The sequence below is a fragment of the Drosophila nasuta genome, chromosome 2R (genome assembly GCF_023558535.2).
Source record: "Drosophila nasuta strain 15112-1781.00 chromosome 2R, ASM2355853v1, whole genome shotgun sequence".
NCBI lineage: Eukaryota > Metazoa > Arthropoda > Insecta > Diptera > Drosophilidae > Drosophila > Drosophila nasuta.
In genome coordinates, this window is record NC_083456.1 from 23,622,654 (window position 1) to 23,641,954 (window position 19,301).

Here is a 19,301-nt window from a genome sequence, read left to right on the forward strand (position 1 = left end):
ACTTGATTTGTGTAATATTTTATGCCTCCCCAATCTACACAATCAGTCCATCTTCGGCACCCCGCTGCTACTGTTGTCTGAGCCATGGACTAACCAGCGGCACGTGCTCATTATATGTTGTTGGCCTTGTCCAATGCCTCAAGAATATAGTACGCAGCAAGCCGGACAAGTTCGATTTTGTCATGGTAATTGCATTGTTGTTTTGCATTGTTTTGTTATATTTTATTTACATTACTTTTGTTTCTATTAAATATTCATTTAAAATTGGACATTCCATTACAATAGAATTATAAATACGCATTCGACGTGACGCAAATAAATTTGACATTGTTTCAACAATGCGGTGTGAGATTTTAAAACTTTAATGTGTTAGCATATCTTGGCAATTAAGTATGAAGTGCAATTTGAGCATTTAAAACGAATGAAATATTTAGACAAAATATTATATGTAGCATGCTTTGAGGTGCAAAATTGCAATACAAATGAATTTGAACTTGAAATAAAATTATGTTTATAGCAATTAAGTCTAGTACTTTACAAATTCGTAAATAAATATATACATGTCAAATGCATTTATATATTTAATTGCCTTTTCCTTAGTTTAAGCATAAATAACTTGACCTGGATTTAACCCCTTCAAAAGCGAAACTTAAATTTACATTTGAATGGCAAATAAATTACATTTCTAAAACAAAATTTAATTCTGTTATCATGGTCAAGAATAAATAAATAGTTTTACCAGCAAGTTGAACAATTTAAGATTAGCAACCTACTCGTTTTATGGCTTGTCTAAAACATATCTGTGTATTTCTTTTATGCCACCTAAAATGAACATGAACTGTAACGGACAGTTTTTACGTGCAGCAAATTTCAGCAGCGTATGAAAAGCGAACTACAACTGCAATTGTTGAACATAGAATAAATTAGAATTGAAAACAGGTTTTTTGACTACACAGTTTTTTCTCTCACCTATTATTGCAAATCATTTAAAATGCAAACTATTTAAAGCTGATATTCTGTTTAAATTTCCTTTAATTTTAAAGCAAATTAATGGGTAACTTTAAGTCAGTCACAAAAATAAGCGTTTCTGCACATTTTCGACTCAACGCATACATGTAAACCATTCACGTCATGTGGTTGTGCATGCAACTGATTCTCGTTCGTTATGAAGGAAACTAAAAGGTAACAGAATTTTTTCAAAATTTTGCACGTTTTGTTTGTCTTTAATATTAGACATTGTGAGCGCACTCGCTGGCAGGATGAGGAACTCATGTGGACCAGCAGCCAGTGCTTTTTTAAGGTGCTAAAGTTGGGTTTGAAGTTCAAACCAATTAAGGTAAATGTAGCTCATGGAAAGAGAAGCCAGCACTGAGATTTTGACTAAGACTGAGATTGAGGGCTGGGCTTTAGTTAAAAACTCGACAAAAAGGACAAACAGAAATTTATGCGTAGTACGACGCCCTTGCGAGTATCTGGATGACAAATCGGGACACAAAGGACATTGCAGTGGGCGACAGTTGCAGCCAAGCGCGCAAAATGTTTAACAAGCGCACAAAATGTGCACAAACAACAGCGCCACAAAGAGATAGCAAATACTTTTGGTTTTCGCCCTCAAACACAAACTCAAACTTAAGCTTGGTCTGCCAGACTTTAGATTTTGCAAAAAAAAAAGCCAAATATTTAATTAAATTTAAGAAACAGCTGTGGGATGTGCCGCATTGTTAGATTAACTCAGACAATGCTACGCACTGAGGACCTGAGACTGACAACTTGATAATCTTTCTCTTGGTTGAGAGCCGCATGCGACATGTGGCAGGGATTTGATGAAACATAAAAAAGCATAACTTTCAAAATGGCTCTGACAGCTGTCAACAGCGAGCGTCGTAGACAACGCCGCGTAGCGTTAAGCTTGCCCATTAAACGAGCCAATGCACAAGGGCTCAAAATACGCATTGCGCATACGTCATGTGGCACGCTGATAGCGGAAAGCGCAAAGACAACTCAGTTTGATGCGGGTTAATGCTAGTTCTATGACCACTTGATAGCTGCTTGCACTCTCTCAAATAACAGGCTAAATCAAATAACCTTTTCTATCAAGCACTTCATCGAATGTCTTCAACTAATCTTCTCAAATGATTCAAAGGCATGAGCCAAAGTCATGGATGGCAACGGCGGCAGGCGGAGTCAACGAACGAAGAAGCAAGCGAGCGAGCACTTTGTCCAACTTGCATTAGTTTCACTTCAGACTTGTCAATAACCAACAAAATGAGAATGACAAATACATCTGGCAAATTGATATGAACGAACAGCCTTCAAGGGAATTCATTTCAATTTCGCTTGAATTGTATGATTGAAACTTCAATTCAGCCACAAAGAGATGCAAATGGAGTTAACAATAATTTGATTTTGCATTTCAAAATCTGCCAAGTGTTCACAACTTGAATTCCATGTGTTGAAAACATTTCTTTACAGTTATGAAATAAATGGTTATTTTGTTAAATAAACACATGCAAGTTATGCTAAAATTGGTACACGCAATACTAAACAGAAAGAAACTCATATATCATTGACGATTATGAGGCTCAAATTACGGCAATTACCAACAAATATATTGTGGCCACCCGTGGAGAACATAATGCTTCAAAATGGATGCCTCTTCGAAAAAAAAAAACGCAGCTGTCGTTGGCAAGTTATATTTGAAGAAACACGAAGCAACCTTCAAGCGACCCCTTTTCAAAATTGTACTAATAAGTTCGGGGCACTTGTCTGGCTATTCATTAAGCTGTGACAAACCAAATGCTCACAACTAAATATTGCCCAAATGCGTCTAGGAATGTCAACAAGGTCATTAGCCAAAAAGCATCGACCACGCACACATATTGTACAAATATATGTAGTATGTATAGTATATGAAAAAGGTCGATTGCTGGCTCTGGGTTCAGGAAAATCTCAGCTCAAGCAATACTTAATTAAATCCTCCCAAAAACAAGTTTATTTCACTTTCGCTTGCTCGCTTTCTCTCTTTCTATGCGCCTGTCAAATTAATGTTTAACATTGGCTGTTGCACAAGTTTTCCGGGTAAAAGGAAACTAATTTTCTTGCGTATTACCAGCAATATATTTGGCCAGCTGTTTGACGAGTATCCTTTTGGGATACTCCATTACACAGAACTGGCAAATGTGAACGACCTTAAGACTCAACTTGTTGCACAGCTACATCAGAACTTGATACATAGTTTCTTGCTTTTAAATTTAAGCTTGTTAATATCTGACCCCAAACTTGTACTTTATGATATATTTGGTATATTTTGAATGTAATTTTACATCGATAGACCGAATATAGCATTCGGTATAGTTGAATATTTGCTGGTATATACTTTTTGGTCTATTTTTAATGTTACATATTATTAATATATTAAATATACCCTTCTGTATATTTAATTATTTGTTGGTATATACTTGTTGGTATATTTTGAATATAATATTATATCAATATACCAAATATAGCTTTCGATATATTTGATTTTTGACATATTAATTTGGTATATTTTAAGAAAATGTTCTACTTTTGTGCTTTTATTAAAAATAAACCTACTCGACTGTAGATTTTCTGACTTTTTACTTTTAGCACCAACATTTCTCATCTAGAATTCGAACGAAATATTATCATATTTACTACGTTAAGCACCTTGAGTTTCTTGAGAAACTGTGTGAACTGATGCAATTACGAGTACTTATCATACTTATCTAAAGAGATTTGCTGCATACGTGAGTGGAAGAGCTCAGAGATTCACTTCGAGAAATCCTCGACTAGTCCGTGGTATTACTGTGAGCAGTCACTCAATTTACCTACAAAATGCCAATTCCACTCAGTGGCAGTTGCCAAGATGCCAAGTTGCCAAGTTGCCAACCGCCCAGCGACGACACTTACGACCGCGTCAATAGCGAAAATGCTGAAATTACGCCGGCAGCTGAGTTTTTCATTTATGTAACTACCACACAACTGCAACGAGATGAGGCGACAGCGAAACAAAATACACACACAAGTCCTTTTAAGCCGCACGACAGGCAACAATTTCATTTGTCAGGCCGACACAGGGGCCCCGAAGCAACTCTCGCACCTGAAACACTGCTCAACTCTCATGGCCTTGACTACAGCTGATTAAGCTCATTTATCAAAAATGACTTACACGCCAGCCAGAGAGAGTGAAAGATACGATTTCATTGTATTAAGTTGCGTCTTAAAGCATCCAGCAAAAGTCCAAGGCGGTTCCTAAGCTAAGAACCCAACAGCTGGTATCTCTTGCCTCTTTGGCATTTTATTGGTTCACTTCAAGTCAATATTTGTATTCATGTTTACCAAATACCGAACGTTGAAGCAAAACGAGATTCACTTATTATTTTGGCCAGACCATGGCCGAAAACAATTTCAGGCCAAGAGAGAGAGCATGACCAAGAAATTTTTGGTAATCGAAAAGTTTTGCGCGCATCAATTTGGAAAGGCAAACATATAATCGTTAAAGTTTTAATTGCGTTGCCCAAATATTGAAATTATTTTGCTCCACAAAGTAAATTTGGATCTATTTTAAATTTAGATTTCAAGGACAGTCTTTGCTTTAAATTAAATTAGTAAATCCAACGCATACATAAAACCGATAAACTTTCAAACTAATGCGCTGATCCGTTAAGCAGATAAGTATTTCCGTTTAACAATTTGACCACATTTGTGTGAAATTTAGCGTTAGCTTCTTTCAAAATATTCTCCCGTATGTAAGACGCACTTAATATGAACATAACTTGAAGTCTCACTCACTACCTGAACTATGTGGGTAATTGTGTGATACTTTTGCGAAACTTTTCCGACAGTCTGCCTGACTCTCACAGTCAGAAGAAATTTATTTGCGCATTTATCAAATAGTTGGCAATTTTCAACATTTGCGATCTGGGACAAAATGCTAGACAACTGAATGTTAAGGCAAGCTGGCAAGCTGTTCATTTCTATTATATCGTATTTTTTCTTGTTTTGTGTAGTCTCCGAGGAATTGTGGCAAGTCGTTGCTTTTGTTTGGATTTAAGTCGTAACATTAGTTGACTTGTAGCGCTAAATTTGTGGCGATGACAGGACAAACAAACTGTGAATGATTCATTTCATTCATTTGTTGTACAAATTGTTGCTGATTTTTCATCAGTCAGTCAACAAATCAAAGAAGCTTTCTTTTTCTTAGCATGTCAGCGAAATCAGTTTAAATTGCTTTCATGTCTCGCCCCATTCCATTTCCAATCGTATACGAATTTACCCTATATATGTATATCTATCAGTCAACCTAATTGTCCGGCTTAATTAAATGTATTCACCTGCCTTCAAGAATTCCTGATTTTATTTTGGTTGTGACCAAAAGAAAGGGTGACAAAGCCAGACAAATAAATAATTAGAAATCACAGAAAGATAGCTGACGACGAGTAACATAAAACGTTTATACGAGACGATTATTGTAATTTAAGCGATAACGACCTTCATAGGGTTTAATCAAGCAACAACAAAAAAGAAACCCCATCTGATGAACTTGCTCTTGAACTTGCTTCTTTATCATTCGCTGCGTTTAATAATTATTAGATGAAATACTAGGCGTAATTTTATATATTTCATTTAATTATACATTTATATTATCTTTCAGTTATTTGCAACACCCACTTTTTCATAATCAGACAGTATGGTTAGCTGGCATAAAAATAGATTATAAAGTGCCGTTTTAGGAAAAACGCCTCCGTCAGTATTTCGTAATTTAAAATGGTTCTCCAAGCGTTTATTTTAATTAGTAATCAGTTTCATTTCAGTCATCGCACAACACAACTCGGATTCTTAAATGCTTCGCTATTTTTTTCTTTCTGTGCTAATAACACCACAAATTATGGGTTATTGTAAGTTTTATTAGTTCGAAAATGAGAGATAATACTGGCTAGAGCAATCTCACTAATTTCAGCAATAGTATGGGACCAATATATATTTAGATGCGATAACTATAATCAGTCCGTAGTCCAGGCGACCACTTCGATTCCATTAAGTCAAGTGTGTGATGGACGAAAGGATTGTTCAGACGGCAGCGATGAATTCTTAGCAGTTTGCAAATTAAATCCCTCATCCCCTGCAAACCAACAATTCTTTTATTGTGCTTCCGGCGGAGGAATCGCAGAGAACAAAGATTGTGATGGCAAAGATGATTGTTGGGATAGATCAGATGAATTACTACGTAATTGTAATCCCACATTAGCTAAGCAAATGCTTGAATCTCAACGTGGAAATTGCGGGTAGATAAGGTATATATGAAGCATTGTATATGGTGTTCATCTCTTAATTTATTACAGTCAAGGAGAGTGGCAATGTGTGGATAAGGAATGTATTCCGTCGAGCAGCTTATGTGATGGCAAAATCGATTGCAGTGATGGAGCCGATGAAGCATTGGCCCAATGCTACGAGAAGTGTGAGGAGGATCAGTTTCAGTGCGGCAATGGAAAATGCATTTCTAAAGACAAGGTTTGCGATAATACAATCGACTGTCCAATGGATGGTGCTGATGAACTACAAATAGTCTGCGAGTATGTTGATGGGTATAAACCGTCCAACTCATATCGTCCATGTAACGAAGGGCCAGAAGAAAACGGAATTTTTTTTTCTGAGAGTTCCACATATCATATAGCTAATGGTACTAAATATGTGCTTCCCAACGAACCAATTCGCTTTAGATGCCATTATTATAAAATAATCGTCGGAACTGAAAGAAATGTTTGCATGTTAAATGGAACTTGGCATCACGACTTTCCAAAATGTCTAAGTCCCAGGGAATATCGCGATTATGAGAAAGAATTGAAGAAAAACCGTACAAATTCAAATACACCCAGAAATGGTATTAAAAAATTGTTTAATCTATACTAAAGCAAGCATTATTTGGTTCTTGAAAATATTTGTTTCTAAAAGCTAAAAGCAAAACTCACATGTGTCATAACAAATTTTATGATTTATTTAAATAAAAATAGTATGCAAATAATATATTAAGTTCTACTTTCAATTACTGAGTCAATTACGAACCAAAATCTTTACCAAAGATCCACATTTATTAAATGCATATAAGAATTTAAGCTTTTTAATACATGCAGTTAACTGGTGCTTTATTACGTGCAGCAACGTAATTTTTCTATTTTACACCCAGTTAAAAGGGGTGTTTAGTAGCCAAAACAAAACATTTGCTGACGCATGCTGATTTTCCCCATGTCTGGGCTGACGACTGGGACGAAATTCTGGTTCGTTTCCATTTCCGTTTCCGTTTTCGCCGGGATTATGCGGCTACATTATGGGGACAACTTTTGTTTGCTCGTCTTTCTTTTTTTGGGTGGGTTTCAAGTTTTTTGTCTTTTTTTTATCAACGAATTTCTAGCTGAATACACAAGGCAAATATATATGAATGTATATAAATAACGCCTGAAGCTAAAACACATAAATGTTTCGTACAATTTGCAGGCGAGTTCATTTTTGTTATCCTTTTTGGTGGAATATTTTTGCTCACTTCACTGCCCACTTAAAGCGTAAAATTCAAATAGAAATGTCTATTTCTAAATTGCCTGAAGTTATGTTAATTTCATAAATTCCATTTGTGAATTGTTTGCGATACCGTTGCGAAGGATTCCATTTTGAGTGGTTATCTTAAAGCGCTACTCAAAACTGACAAGAATTCTGTGAAATTGGCTTAATCCACATCGCAGCCAAAAATGTTGGTAATGATATTTAATGTGCTCTCCGCTTTTGATACTTCTCAAATAAGGAACAACCTACCATTCGACAAATATAAGTGGTACTCGACGTAACCAGATAGATCATAAATAAAAAGAAAGTCGCCAGAACCGTGGCTGATAGAATGTATTCGTCAGATGGCATATTAGGTAAACGACGATGATGTATCAATGTGGACGCATAGACGGTGAGTGGAAGCATATACACAAGTGTCCATAAATCAATAATTACCATAAGATTGCGAATGGATAAGATGAATACAATTATGCAGAGGAATATGTACATGATGATAAACACAATCGTTATAAACAGTATACCATAATATCCAGGTAACAAGATCAATGGCAGACATGCACCCAACATATACAGCATAATGTTAACGATTAGAACAACACCCAAGACAATGCTTGCATATAACACTGGCAAATGATTCCATTTCGAAGAGATTGTGCACAATGTTACGCACTCCACAGCGACAATTCCAAGTGTCCAGTTGACGGGATGTTCGTTGAAAAGTTCGGTGTATACCATCAGCACAATGCAGACCAATGCAATGACCATATACATGAAATTCGGCACGGGCACCGAGTCAATTAATTTAATGTGCATCGCCTTCAGCATCACCAGTTGTAAGATGCCTATCATTACCAGCACGATGGCAATAAGATAGATCTTTTGCAAACGATATAGATTATGCTTTGGATCTAAACTAGACGCTGGCACTCGCAAACTCTCCATTGAACTTCTAAAGAAATATTTTATTGAGACTAATTTGTATTACATTGTTTCTAAACTGTCAAATAGTTTTTCATTTTTTTTTAAACATTTTGTGCCTTAACTAATTTATTTTCTACCCACAAATTAGCAGCTGTCGCATTTAACACGCTAATCATTGTCACTTCGAGCATGTTCCTCATTCCATAAAATATTCCAAGTTTACACAACTTCGTCCATCTCCTTCCTGAGCTTTGGAAACAGTTTTGGTCTATAAGCGAGGGCTGAATTTTAATTGGCTTTTAGCGCTTAAGCAAACACATGCTGAAACGTCAACAAACACCGCAAAATGTCAAAAAGCTAAGAAATAATTTTACACCTGAATTCCGAAATTAAATAAACATGAGCAAGCAAATGGCCAAATGTCAGAAGTGACAGTGAAAGTCTCGGATACTTTAGGGGAGGTTCAATTCAATTGAAAGCTAGCCAATAGATAAATATATTGTTGAAAACAGGAATACAAATGACAATAAAATACGCAAATAAATCCATCAATCTAGCTGACGAAATATAAACAAGAAATCACTCAACTTAAAAGGAAGTCACAATTCGCTTGAGAATAATATTCAGCTGACAATTGGAATTTAAATATAAGCCATAAAGTTATTTCCCAGATGTGTTCAGATTTAACTTATTTATCATTTAAAAAACATTTATCGCATGTATACGCCCCATTTGGGGCGCATGTAAAATAAAGTAATAAAACTACAGTTGCGAGTGGTCGACTATGAGATACCCGCTTCTAGTAAAATCAAAAGAGAGCAGTATTATATTATTATGAAATACTGAAATATACCTAAATCTCTATTTGGTATATTATTATACAACTACTTTCAAAATATACCATAGAGTACAAAATATAGCAGATTGTCAACCAACGTATTTAAGGCCCAACAGCATCAAAAATACTGAAATATACCTACATGCATAATTGGTAACAAACCTTAACAATATACCATAGAGTACAAAATATACCAGATGTCAACTAAGGTAATTAACACCCAACAAGATCAGCCACAAAGTTATAATACTCTTCTACCCTATGGTTAGCGGCCATAAAAATAGATTATAAAGTGTCGTTTTAGGAAAAAACCCCGTCAGTATTTCATAATTTAAAATAGTTGTCCAAGCGTTTATTTTAATTAGTAATCAGTTTCATTTCAGTCATCGCATAACACAACTCGGATTCTTAAATGCTTCGCTATTTTTTTCTTTCTGTGCTAATAACACCACAAATTATGGGTTATTGTAAGTTTTATTAGTTCGAAAATAAGAGATAATACTGACTAGAGCAATCTCAATAATTTCAGCTGTAGTATGGCACCAATCTATATTTAGATGCGATAACTATAATCAGTCCGTAGTCCAGCAGGAGACAACTTCGATTCCATTAAGTCAAGTGTGTGATGGACGAAAGGATTGTTCAGACGGCAGCGATGAATTCTTAGCAGTTTGCAAATTAAATCCCTCAGCACCTGAATATCGCCCACAATTCTTCTATTGTGCTTCCGGCGCACCAATCTCAGAGAAAAAAGTTTGTGATGGCAGTGATGATTGTTGGGATAGATCAGATGAATTGCCACTTAATTGTAATGACACATTAGCTGATCAAATGCTTGAATCTCAACGTGGAAATTGCAGGTAAATAAGGTATATATGAAGCATTGTATATGGTGTTCATCTCTTAATTTATTACAGTCAAGGAGAGTGGCAATGTGTGGATAAGGAATGTATTCCGACCAACAGCTTATGTGATGGCAAAATCGATTGCAGTGATGGAGCCGATGAAGCATTGGCCCAATGCTACGAGAAGTGTGAGGAGGATCAGTTTCAGTGCGGCAATGGAAAATGCATTTCTAATGATACGGTTTGTGATAATACAATCGACTGTCCAATGGATGGTGCTGATGAGCTACAAACAGTCTGCAAGTATGTTGATCGGTATAAACCGTCCAACTCATATCGTCCATGTAACGAAGGGCCAGAAGCAAAAGTTAAAAGAATCGGGAATTTGTTTTCTGAGCGTTCCACATATCATATAGCTAATGGCATTAAATATGTGTTTCCCAACGAACCAGCTCACTTTAGTTGCCCCTATTATAGAACATTGGTCGGATTGGAATGGAATGTTTGCATGTTAAATGGAACCTGGCATCACGACTTTCCAAAATGTCTAAGTCCCCCGGAACTTAAAGCTTATGAGGCAGAATTGAACCGTACTAATTTAAGTACAAACAAAAGTGGTTAAAATATTCTGTATGAACACTCTATATGGTGTTTTCAACAATTTCCTAATGTATATTAAATCAATCACTAAAAATACAGTTGGTTTATTCAAGAAAAAGTTGCTGCAAAAAATGTTTCTATTATGTGGATAAGAAATATATAATTAGGCTACAATTCATGTCAAGTGCTCCCTAATTATTTAAATTACTTGCTTGCAACATTTAAATCATAAATTTCCATACGACGCGGCGAACAAAGAACGCCTTAGTTAATATTACGCATACGCACAGATTGCCAGAGCCTGTTGAAATCTTCGTATTTGCTTTTTGCTGTTGAAATATATCCAAGTAATCATTGAGGATTTATGAGTATCGCTTACAATTCGAAACAAGCTATTATATAGTATGTATGTATTGGCCTTTAGAATTTATTGTTGTTGATTTCTCAAGATTATTAACATAATCAGCTTTTCATTCAAAGCTCTATTAATGTCCATCAATCGTAGAACCGACGATGGAATTCAATGGCAATAAAAAGACGCTGAAAGATTTACGCAAAGACATCAGCAGAATGATAATTTTCATAAGCTAAGACCCGGCTTATGGTAGGAAAACTTTATAAATGAAACTGAAATGTGTTAAAGTACGAGTAAATGCAAATACATAAAGATTATTACTTCAAGGCTTCCAATTTGTATATTGGTCTTTATGAAATGTAAGCAAACGTTGAGAGTATTTAACACTTTAACCTTGTTCAATTTGGTTTCAATTTCCATTTGCAATTAATATGTGTTGGCATAGCGATTGTCCAAATTATTACTAACATGTAATTAAAGAAATTGCTAGACTCGTTACCTAGACAATGGCGATAGCCCTTTCAAAGGCCAAATAATAATTTAATGAAGCCATATTCTCTCAAGTAATAAAGCCAAATAAATGCTGAATTAAATTCTTTAACAATTTCGTCGAGATGTTCTCGTCTCTTTTTTACTTTTAAATTCCTTGACTAACTTTAAAAGAGAACTAATATTGAAAGGGAATAAAACAAGCCAGATTTTCGAGCTAACTCTCGTTAAAGTCCTGAATTAAATTACTTGTTGAAGTAACTCTGATATCACAAAAAGTGAAACTAATTTGATGTGAAATTCATATTAGAGACTGAGTTATAGACACATATTAATATAATCTTATTATTTCAGGACAAGTACTGGCAGGCTGAAAGCCTGATTCAACTTTCTCGATGACAAATACGACCTTCTTGACGCAATTTGATTAATTGCCACTCAAGTTTGGCAATAAATTATGAATATGGATGTCAAAAAATAGGTCTGACTCTGTTGGTTAAGTGCGTGTATGAATCACATTATATTTAGAAAAAGCTATAAAAAGAACACTCTCAAGAGAGTTAACAGCTGTTCGATTGAGCTGATTTTAAATTCAACCTTGTACTTTAAAGAAGGCACACCATCTAATGTGCCGTGTCACGTAAGTCGAGCCACGCGACATCCAATTGAGCAAATAAATCAGTGAGCTAATAAATTTTTAGAAGCTGCCTAATATGAGAGCAATACTCGTACGTTCTTAGACGCCTGCGTTGTATTCGTGCTCTGCACTCGAACCATAAATGCCAACGAACCATTAAGAAACCAAAGTGAACAAGACCGTCACGAGAATACTGAACTGAAGTGTAATCGAGGGAGTTGGTCTCCCTACTCCCTAGCGCCACAACACTCTGAATCTTGAATATGCCGCACAGCCACTTCCTGTCTTTTCCATTTTAGTTCAATTCCATGCCGTACCATGCGGCGTATACGTGTCCCTTCCGGGTGTGCGAATATGTACGTACGTATGTGTGATTTTCTCGGGACTGGCTTCGTTTTAATATATTGAATTTTATTGTTTTTTATTAAAGGCAATTCTCGACACCTGTTCTCAAAAGCATTTTCCAGCATTTTGCCACTTCTCTATACGTTATTAATTGCCATTTATTCGCATGCTATGCGACAGACACATACATTATTATATAATTTTATTATTTATACCCGGAAACAAAAGGTGCATTTTAATAAGTCAGTTAATGTCACTTTATTTGTATAAATACAAATAATATATGTAAAGTGCTTCACATTTGCAGACATATTTTTCCATTAACATAAATTAAATATCATATGTGAAAGCATCTCTTGGGTATTTATTTAAGTTTTGTGTACTCAAATATTCGAATACAATACTTAAATAGTTTTTACTAAATTTAAGTGAACTGCTTTGAAGTTCTCTTGGAAAAACTTTAATGTCTATGTGTACAGATTCCATTCATTATGAAACATATTTTGGATTCCTTGTCAATGTCAAGCCTTCTTAAAGCTGATTAAAATGGCAACAATTGTTATTGACATACACAAGACAAAGATTTACACATTCGTAGCAAAATGTTTATGTATTTAGCACACATCGTTGACTTTACAATTGTACAAATACCCAGAGACTTGTACATTTAATTAATACACAAACCCATTTTTGCAAAATTGCATAATTCTTACGGTGAAGTGCAAATATTTGTTATGCAAATTAAATTGTTACATTGTTCTTACTGTCACTCAAAGACTAATTCATTCTGCTGATAACACAATATTAACAACGAATAAACAAAGCAATCTTATCTGAAACAATTTAAGAACATTTATGTAGATTGTAAATAATGATTAAAGAAATCATAAGCTACACATTTAAAGTAAATTTAAATGTAGAGAAAACTTACTAACACATTATGCGTATATGCGCACAAAGTCGAAATTATTTCCTTAGCTCGTGTGTTTCTTAATTGCGCAACAACAAATTACTCGCTTCGTAGGCTGGCAAAGGCGTTTCGCACTTTGCTGCATTTCCAAGGAACAACCGCAAACTTGTCGTCAAAAGTAAAGCAAGCAAAAGAAGCAAAAGAAAAAAAAATATGGGACTCTTGTTGTGGTCCTTCGCAAGAAATATCAGGTTATGCTGGTCAACGAAAAACAATAGCGTGCAAACTGATTATAAAAATGCGAAACCACAGAGACCTTCGTAAACAATAAGGATGACGTTGCGTTAACAACAACAACAGGAACAGCAACAACAACAGAGGCTCAAGCTCAACTCATTCTTATTCTGATTCGCTGTGTCTGTGTCTCGTTGAGTTCTCAGTACTTTTAGTTGGAAAATATTTCCAGCATAATATGCTCAGCGGAGCTTAAAAAAAAAATGCTCCAGTTGTTGGTCCTTGTTGACAACATGTCAAAGAAAACAATGAAACAGACGACCAGAGAGTTCCGCTCACACTCTTCTTTACATTCCCTCTCTCTCTCTCTCTCTCTCTCTCTCTCTCTCTCTCTCTCTCTCTCTCTCTCGGTTTTCACCACTCTACTTTTGCTTCCGTTCGCTTCTGTTGCAGTCGACTTCCCCTGTCCAGTGTAACGAATTAAATTAAAAACCAAAAACAAAAAAAATGAGAGAGAACACTTATCCTCGGGGCGACAAAGTTTTAATACCCTTGCAGTACAACTTATTAAATGGATCTTGCCTTCCCTTTTTCTAAGATTTTTTTGTCAGCGCCCATGAAGAAAACGTTTTAAAAATAGTATTTAATGTTTAAAAAACGAATACCTAAATATACTAAAACCCTAAAAACCTTTAACATTAAGTAACTTAACAATCCAGTTTTTTAGATATTCTAATTTACAAAATTATTAGTTATTGCCCATATAAAATGGCTGTGATTGATAGTCCATTGCAAGATATAGCTAATTAGATTTCAATAAAAATCACATACCACAATTATATCACTTCACACAAGAGTATACAAATTTATATTCCACCCACAATTCGAATTGTTTTCATTTTTGCACGCGTTAGACTTTTCTTTGACTTGCGATGGAGTCTTGAGGGAAATTGATTTTCCTGCTCAACTTGTTCTTACCACAATTGCATTTTACTTGCGATGAATACTTGAAAATTCACATGACTTTTTATCGATATGAACAATTGTTTGATTTATTCAACAAATTGAACTCGAGTGTAATTCAATTACTGCAATAAAAACTTTACTCACAACTCACTGAACTATCAAAAGTAATTGAAACTATGCACATTTTCTAAATTACCATAAGTGTATAGGGCAATTTAGTTCGTTGTTAGATACATTAGATCTTTACAACTTTATTTATGTTTGCTCTACTCGAATATTTTGCATCAAATAGCCACAGGATATACATAATTAAAAGTAACAACATTGCTGTTGGCTTTTGTTTTGATTTTAGGCCTCTGCTCTGGCATTTTGTGAAATCGCGTGTAATTCAATAAAAAGTTATGTTATTTTACCAGCTGGCAGGCAAATTAACAGAGCACACACACACACACACACAGACACACAACATAATCCTGTCGACGTTATCCTGGCACCACGCATTGACTGAGTTGCTTATCTCATTATGAATTTATGCCTCGGCCGTGTTAACATTCGCAACAAACAAGCAAAATTTATGAGCACCTTGCGGCAAATTTATGTGTGCCAGCCAAAAGCCAACAACAACATTAACAATAACAACAACCATAACCAACAACGAGAACAACAACAACAACAACAACAACAACAACAACAACAATAAGAAGAGCTTTAGCTATAAAATATGTGAATAAAAATCTGTCTTAAATATACTCAACTGCCAGTTATTAACAGAACAATCGCCTCTGGTCATGGCTCGCTCTCCCTCTGTGGCTCTCACCACTTGTGCATTTTAATTTATTTACCACTTTGTAAGGGGGCAACATGACCAGCCGGTGGGCGTGGCCATGGGCGTCATATTTGTACACTCTTAATTGTTGCAGGCAAAACGTACGTTTTTCTTTTCGCCCACTTTATTTGTTGCTATACTCGTATTTTTGTGTTTTAATCCTCTCACCGGATGCAGAGGCAGTGAGACTTCTTGTTTATTATGCTTAAAGTGTTTACAGCATGCATATAAGTTAATTATTCCTTGCAGTTCAGCAACTCTTTCATTTAAAATTCGAAGTGAAAAGACTTTAACAAGCTATTCATTAAGCATTCAAGTTACTCGACTGTAATTAATAGAATACAATAAAAAAAACCTAATCAAATAATCATATTTAACATCTGTTTTATTTGTCATTGTGTTATATTTATTATTCAATTTAAATGTAGATTTGTTATTATACCTTTTATTGGATTTTCTTTTTTGTTGTCTGTGTTATTGTTACTGCTCTTCATTTAGATTCGAGTTTTAGTTTTGCATTTTCGCAATGCTTCGAATGCATTTTGGCGCTGGTCAACCCGTTTATCACAGCGGGACATGGTCGTGGAACAATGAGACTGATAGTCTGCACTTTGAGCCACACACGGATTTGGAGGACAGCAAGGACCGTTACATTGAAACGAATGGATATCGATTTCTACGCACTCTAAACGCTGTGGAGGAGAATGTGTTTCGTCAGGAATACACGAAATCTCAACCCGAATACGAGGTGGTTGTGTCAATCAATGATGTGCGGGATCTGGTTTTATTCCTAATGCCCAAGGAATTTATGAGAATGCGTTTCGTTGACTTCATGCACAAGCCAGCTGTAGACAAACTGTTGCATGCTCTTATCATCTACTTTGAGTACTTTCTTCGTATGGTGGAGTTTGTGCTCATTCGACGGGATGAAGTCGAGGGCAGCATGTCGCAAATCCAAAGTGAACAAACGAACGAATTGAAGCGCATTTGCTCTATCCATTTGAGCCAGTATCGCATGTTAGTGGCTAGAAATTATAGTGTTATCCTCAAGGGTGAAGGCGATATGGCTGAGTTTTATCATATGAAGCAATCTGTACATATTTCCGCTACCCTCAAGGATCGTACCTTTCATAAACATTTCTTAGCTGTAGCCATACAGATCGTTTGGATAACAATGCATCGACGTGCTTACCATGTGATCGAGATGGAAATGAATAGACTCTTTGGTTCGGAACACTTTATAGGGCAACACCCCGAGTATATCAAGTTTTCGGTAGCGGAAAGAAGTCTTCTCTATGGGCGTAGGAATAAAATAGTGAACTATCGCTTGCAGCGATCACCACTGATACAGGAACTGGAGCATGTGGCTGACGAAGATTTGCCCATTTTGTGGATAGGTGAGCGATTGTATCGGGGAAACAATATTCGGATTGCTAGCATCGAACTGGAGTACATTGTGCCAGACACTCAGCTGCGTATGATAGATGTAGCCCATGGGATTCTGGGAAATCCGAAACGTTTCTTTAATACCATTCTCGAATTAAACTGGCCAGCATTGCGGAAGGAGAATTATTCACTGACAAATGATCCCTATCACCTTATAAGACAGCCATCACTTCGTGTACCGAACATCAAAAGTCGGCGTGATTTGAAATTGTTCAATAACTACGAACATTTCCTAAAGATCTCGCAAATTTATGAGCCAGTTCCGCGGCATAGACTTCTCAAGTGGCTTCAAAGAGAAAACAAACTTTCGTCTTCCCGAATCGATGATACGCCAAATATATATACGCGTTGTGAGAACGAGCTGGCCTCCAAAACTATCGGTCCCAATGTTACTCAGATTATCCACAATTATTTCGAAATTGTCACTCGCTTTCGTAAAGAAATTACCGATGATAAGAATAAAGACAAAGAGAGTTACGCTTCTCTCAGGTTTTGAATGATATTCGTTTATTATTTAACTCCTGAAAGCAAGTGGAAAACTCATCTGTCTACCTCAATCACTTGTCACATAAATAAAACTCCAATAAAAACAATTTAAATTCTAGTTACTGCATTTAGTTTTGAGTTAGAAATATATACAACTTAATGCAAGTGCTCCTTGTAAATATTGTCAGCTAATCTTGTAGAATTATGATTGCTACGAATTGAGAGATTATTCTAGTACACACAAGTACACATACACATACACTAAGTTAATACAATGATACGCATTTATGCAGATACTTATGTACCGAAATACCGCAGTGGCAAATGGTCATGGGACACTAAGAAAGATGGTCTCCACTTTGAGCCACACAATGATCTAGAAGATGCCAAGGAGCGTTATATTGAAACCAATGGATACAAGTTTTTGCGAACCATCAATCAGGAGGAGGAGATGATCTTCCGTCAGCAGTATGTTCGCTCCGAAGCCACATTCGATACGGACACCGTGGTGATCAACGATGTGCGTGATCTGGTTTTATTTCTAATGCCCAAGGAGTTTTTGACCATGAAGTTTCTTGAGTTTATACATAAGCCAGCGGTGCATAGATTAATTCATGCTCTTATTATCTATTTTGAATACTTTCTCCGCCTGGTGGAATTTGTACTTGTGCGACGAGATGAATTGGCTGGAGATATGGCTCAAATACAGAGCGAACAAACGAACGAAATGAAGCGTATTTTCTCTATCTATTTGAGTCAATATCGCATGTTGGTGGCCAGAAACTACAGTGTTATCCTCAAGGGTCAAGGCGACATGGCACAATTTTATCATATGAAGGAAATTGTGCACATTTCCGCAACCATTAAGGATAAATACTTTCACGAACAGTTTCTTGCCGTCACGATTCAGATCGTCTGGATCGCGATGCACAGACGGGCCTACAATGTGATCGAGATGGAGATGAATCGACTTTTTCGTTCCGAGCACTTTGTAACAGATCGACCAGAGTATCTAAAGTTTACTCCAGCAGAGAAAAGTTTACTTTATGGCCGCAATAATAAGATTGTTAATTATCGCACTCAAGTCTCGCCTTTGATACAGGAGCTCGAGCACATCGCTGACGAGGATCTGCCAATTCTTTGGATAGGTGAGCGCAAATATCGTGGCACAGATACCCGAATTGTTCAGATTGAACTAGAATACATTGTGCCGGGTCCGCAGCTGTTTATGATCGATGTGGCCCATGGTATTTTGGGACATCCAAAGATATTGTACGACACTATGTTGAATCTAGACTGGCCAGCAGTTCGATTTGCCAACTATTCGGTTGAGCACGATCCCTATCATATAGTGCGACAACCGCATCTGCAAATACCCAATATTGACGAAGTGAAGTTACGTCGCATGTCTAAGAATTACGATCAATTCTTCAAAGTGTATCGCATCTATGAGCCGTCTAGTCGTCATATGCTAAACAAGTGGAGTCAGCGTGAAAAGGTCATCAACTTTTATCGTAGTGGTGGCGTTTTGGATGATATTTACGTGCGTTGCAGGAAAGATATAATGAAGCGCACTTATGGTCCTACTGTCATGAATATTATTGCCAAATACTTTAAGCTCGTTTCTAGACTCCGTAAAAAGGCACACGTTATGAAAGAAGATGATACTATCTCGGCCAGAAGTATCCCAATTAGCATAGCGAGTGGAACAATGCGCAAAAAGCCACTGAAACAAATAGCCAGTGAACATTATTTCGAAGAGTAGAGAATCAGTATCAATAAAACTTACATGTTTATGAACATTAACTTAATTGATTTTGATTTC

General features: G+C 36.2%; 5 protein-coding genes across 6 annotated transcripts; 4 read left to right on the forward strand and 1 right to left on the reverse strand.

Moving 5' to 3' along the window:
• Positions 1-5,828: 5,828 nt before the first annotated feature.
• Positions 5,829-7,004, forward strand: LOC132786739 (very low-density lipoprotein receptor-like). The gene is made up of 3 exons (XM_060793371.1): positions 5,829-5,918; positions 5,981-6,305; positions 6,363-7,004. The coding sequence occupies exons 1-3, from the start codon at positions 5,864-5,866 to the stop codon at positions 6,928-6,930; spliced, it is 948 nt and encodes a 315-aa protein (XP_060649354.1). The 5' UTR covers positions 5,829-5,863; the 3' UTR covers positions 6,931-7,004.
• Positions 7,005-7,091: 87 nt separating this feature from the next.
• On the reverse strand, positions 7,092-8,906 carry LOC132786740 (uncharacterized). 2 transcript variants are annotated; one of them, XR_009632478.1, is made up of 2 exons: positions 7,504-8,900; positions 7,092-7,429 (listed from the first exon to the last, which is right to left on the reverse strand). XR_009632478.1 is itself a non-coding variant. In XM_060793372.1 (2 exons), exons 1-2 carry the CDS (start codon positions 8,518-8,520, stop codon positions 7,866-7,868), a joined length of 540 nt encoding a protein of 179 aa, XP_060649355.1. In that variant the 5' UTR covers positions 8,521-8,906; the 3' UTR covers positions 7,818-7,865. The 2 variants fall into 2 exon arrangements, 1 of the variants encoding a protein (XP_060649355.1); XM_060793372.1 differs by lacking the exon at positions 7,092-7,429 and having other exon boundaries at positions 7,818-7,898; positions 8,014-8,906.
• Positions 8,907-9,714: 808 nt separating this feature from the next.
• On the forward strand, positions 9,715-10,872 carry LOC132785824 (very low-density lipoprotein receptor-like). The gene is made up of 3 exons (XM_060792111.1): positions 9,715-9,804; positions 9,867-10,197; positions 10,255-10,872. The coding sequence occupies exons 1-3, from the start codon at positions 9,750-9,752 to the stop codon at positions 10,802-10,804; spliced, it is 936 nt and encodes a 311-aa protein (XP_060648094.1). The 5' UTR covers positions 9,715-9,749; the 3' UTR covers positions 10,805-10,872.
• Positions 10,873-15,944: 5,072 nt separating this feature from the next.
• On the forward strand, positions 15,945-17,673 carry LOC132787369 (uncharacterized). The gene has a single exon (XM_060794369.1). The coding sequence runs from the start codon at positions 16,071-16,073 to the stop codon at positions 17,484-17,486; it is 1,416 nt and encodes a 471-aa protein (XP_060650352.1). The 5' UTR covers positions 15,945-16,070; the 3' UTR covers positions 17,487-17,673.
• A 27-nt stretch (positions 17,674-17,700) lies between these two features.
• LOC132787368 (uncharacterized) lies at positions 17,701-19,282 on the forward strand. The gene has a single exon (XM_060794368.1). It carries the CDS (start codon positions 17,751-17,753, stop codon positions 19,239-19,241), a length of 1,491 nt encoding a protein of 496 aa, XP_060650351.1. The 5' UTR covers positions 17,701-17,750; the 3' UTR covers positions 19,242-19,282.
• Positions 19,283-19,301: the final 19 nt, after the last annotated feature.

Coding starts and splice junctions, on each gene's coding strand:
- LOC132786739 (XM_060793371.1), top strand. CDS start 5,864: ATGCTTCGCTATTTTTTTCTTTCTGTGCTAATAACACCACAAATTATG. Junction 5,919..5,980: donor ACCACAAATTATGGGTTATT/GTAAGTTTTATT, acceptor CACTAATTTCAG/CAATAGTATGGGACCAATAT. Junction 6,306..6,362: donor TCTCAACGTGGAAATTGCGG/GTAGATAAGGTA, acceptor AATTTATTACAG/TCAAGGAGAGTGGCAATGTG.
- LOC132786740 (XM_060793372.1), bottom strand. CDS start 8,520: ATGGAGAGTTTGCGAGTGCCAGCGTCTAGTTTAGATCCAAAGCATAAT. Junction 7,899..8,013: donor TATCCATTCGCAATCTTATG/GTAATTATTGAT, acceptor ACATTCTATCAG/CCACGGTTCTGGCGACTTTC.
- LOC132785824 (XM_060792111.1), top strand. CDS start 9,750: ATGCTTCGCTATTTTTTTCTTTCTGTGCTAATAACACCACAAATTATG. Junction 9,805..9,866: donor ACCACAAATTATGGGTTATT/GTAAGTTTTATT, acceptor CAATAATTTCAG/CTGTAGTATGGCACCAATCT. Junction 10,198..10,254: donor TCTCAACGTGGAAATTGCAG/GTAAATAAGGTA, acceptor AATTTATTACAG/TCAAGGAGAGTGGCAATGTG.
- LOC132787369 (XM_060794369.1), top strand. CDS start 16,071: ATGCTTCGAATGCATTTTGGCGCTGGTCAACCCGTTTATCACAGCGGG.
- LOC132787368 (XM_060794368.1), top strand. CDS start 17,751: ATGATACGCATTTATGCAGATACTTATGTACCGAAATACCGCAGTGGC.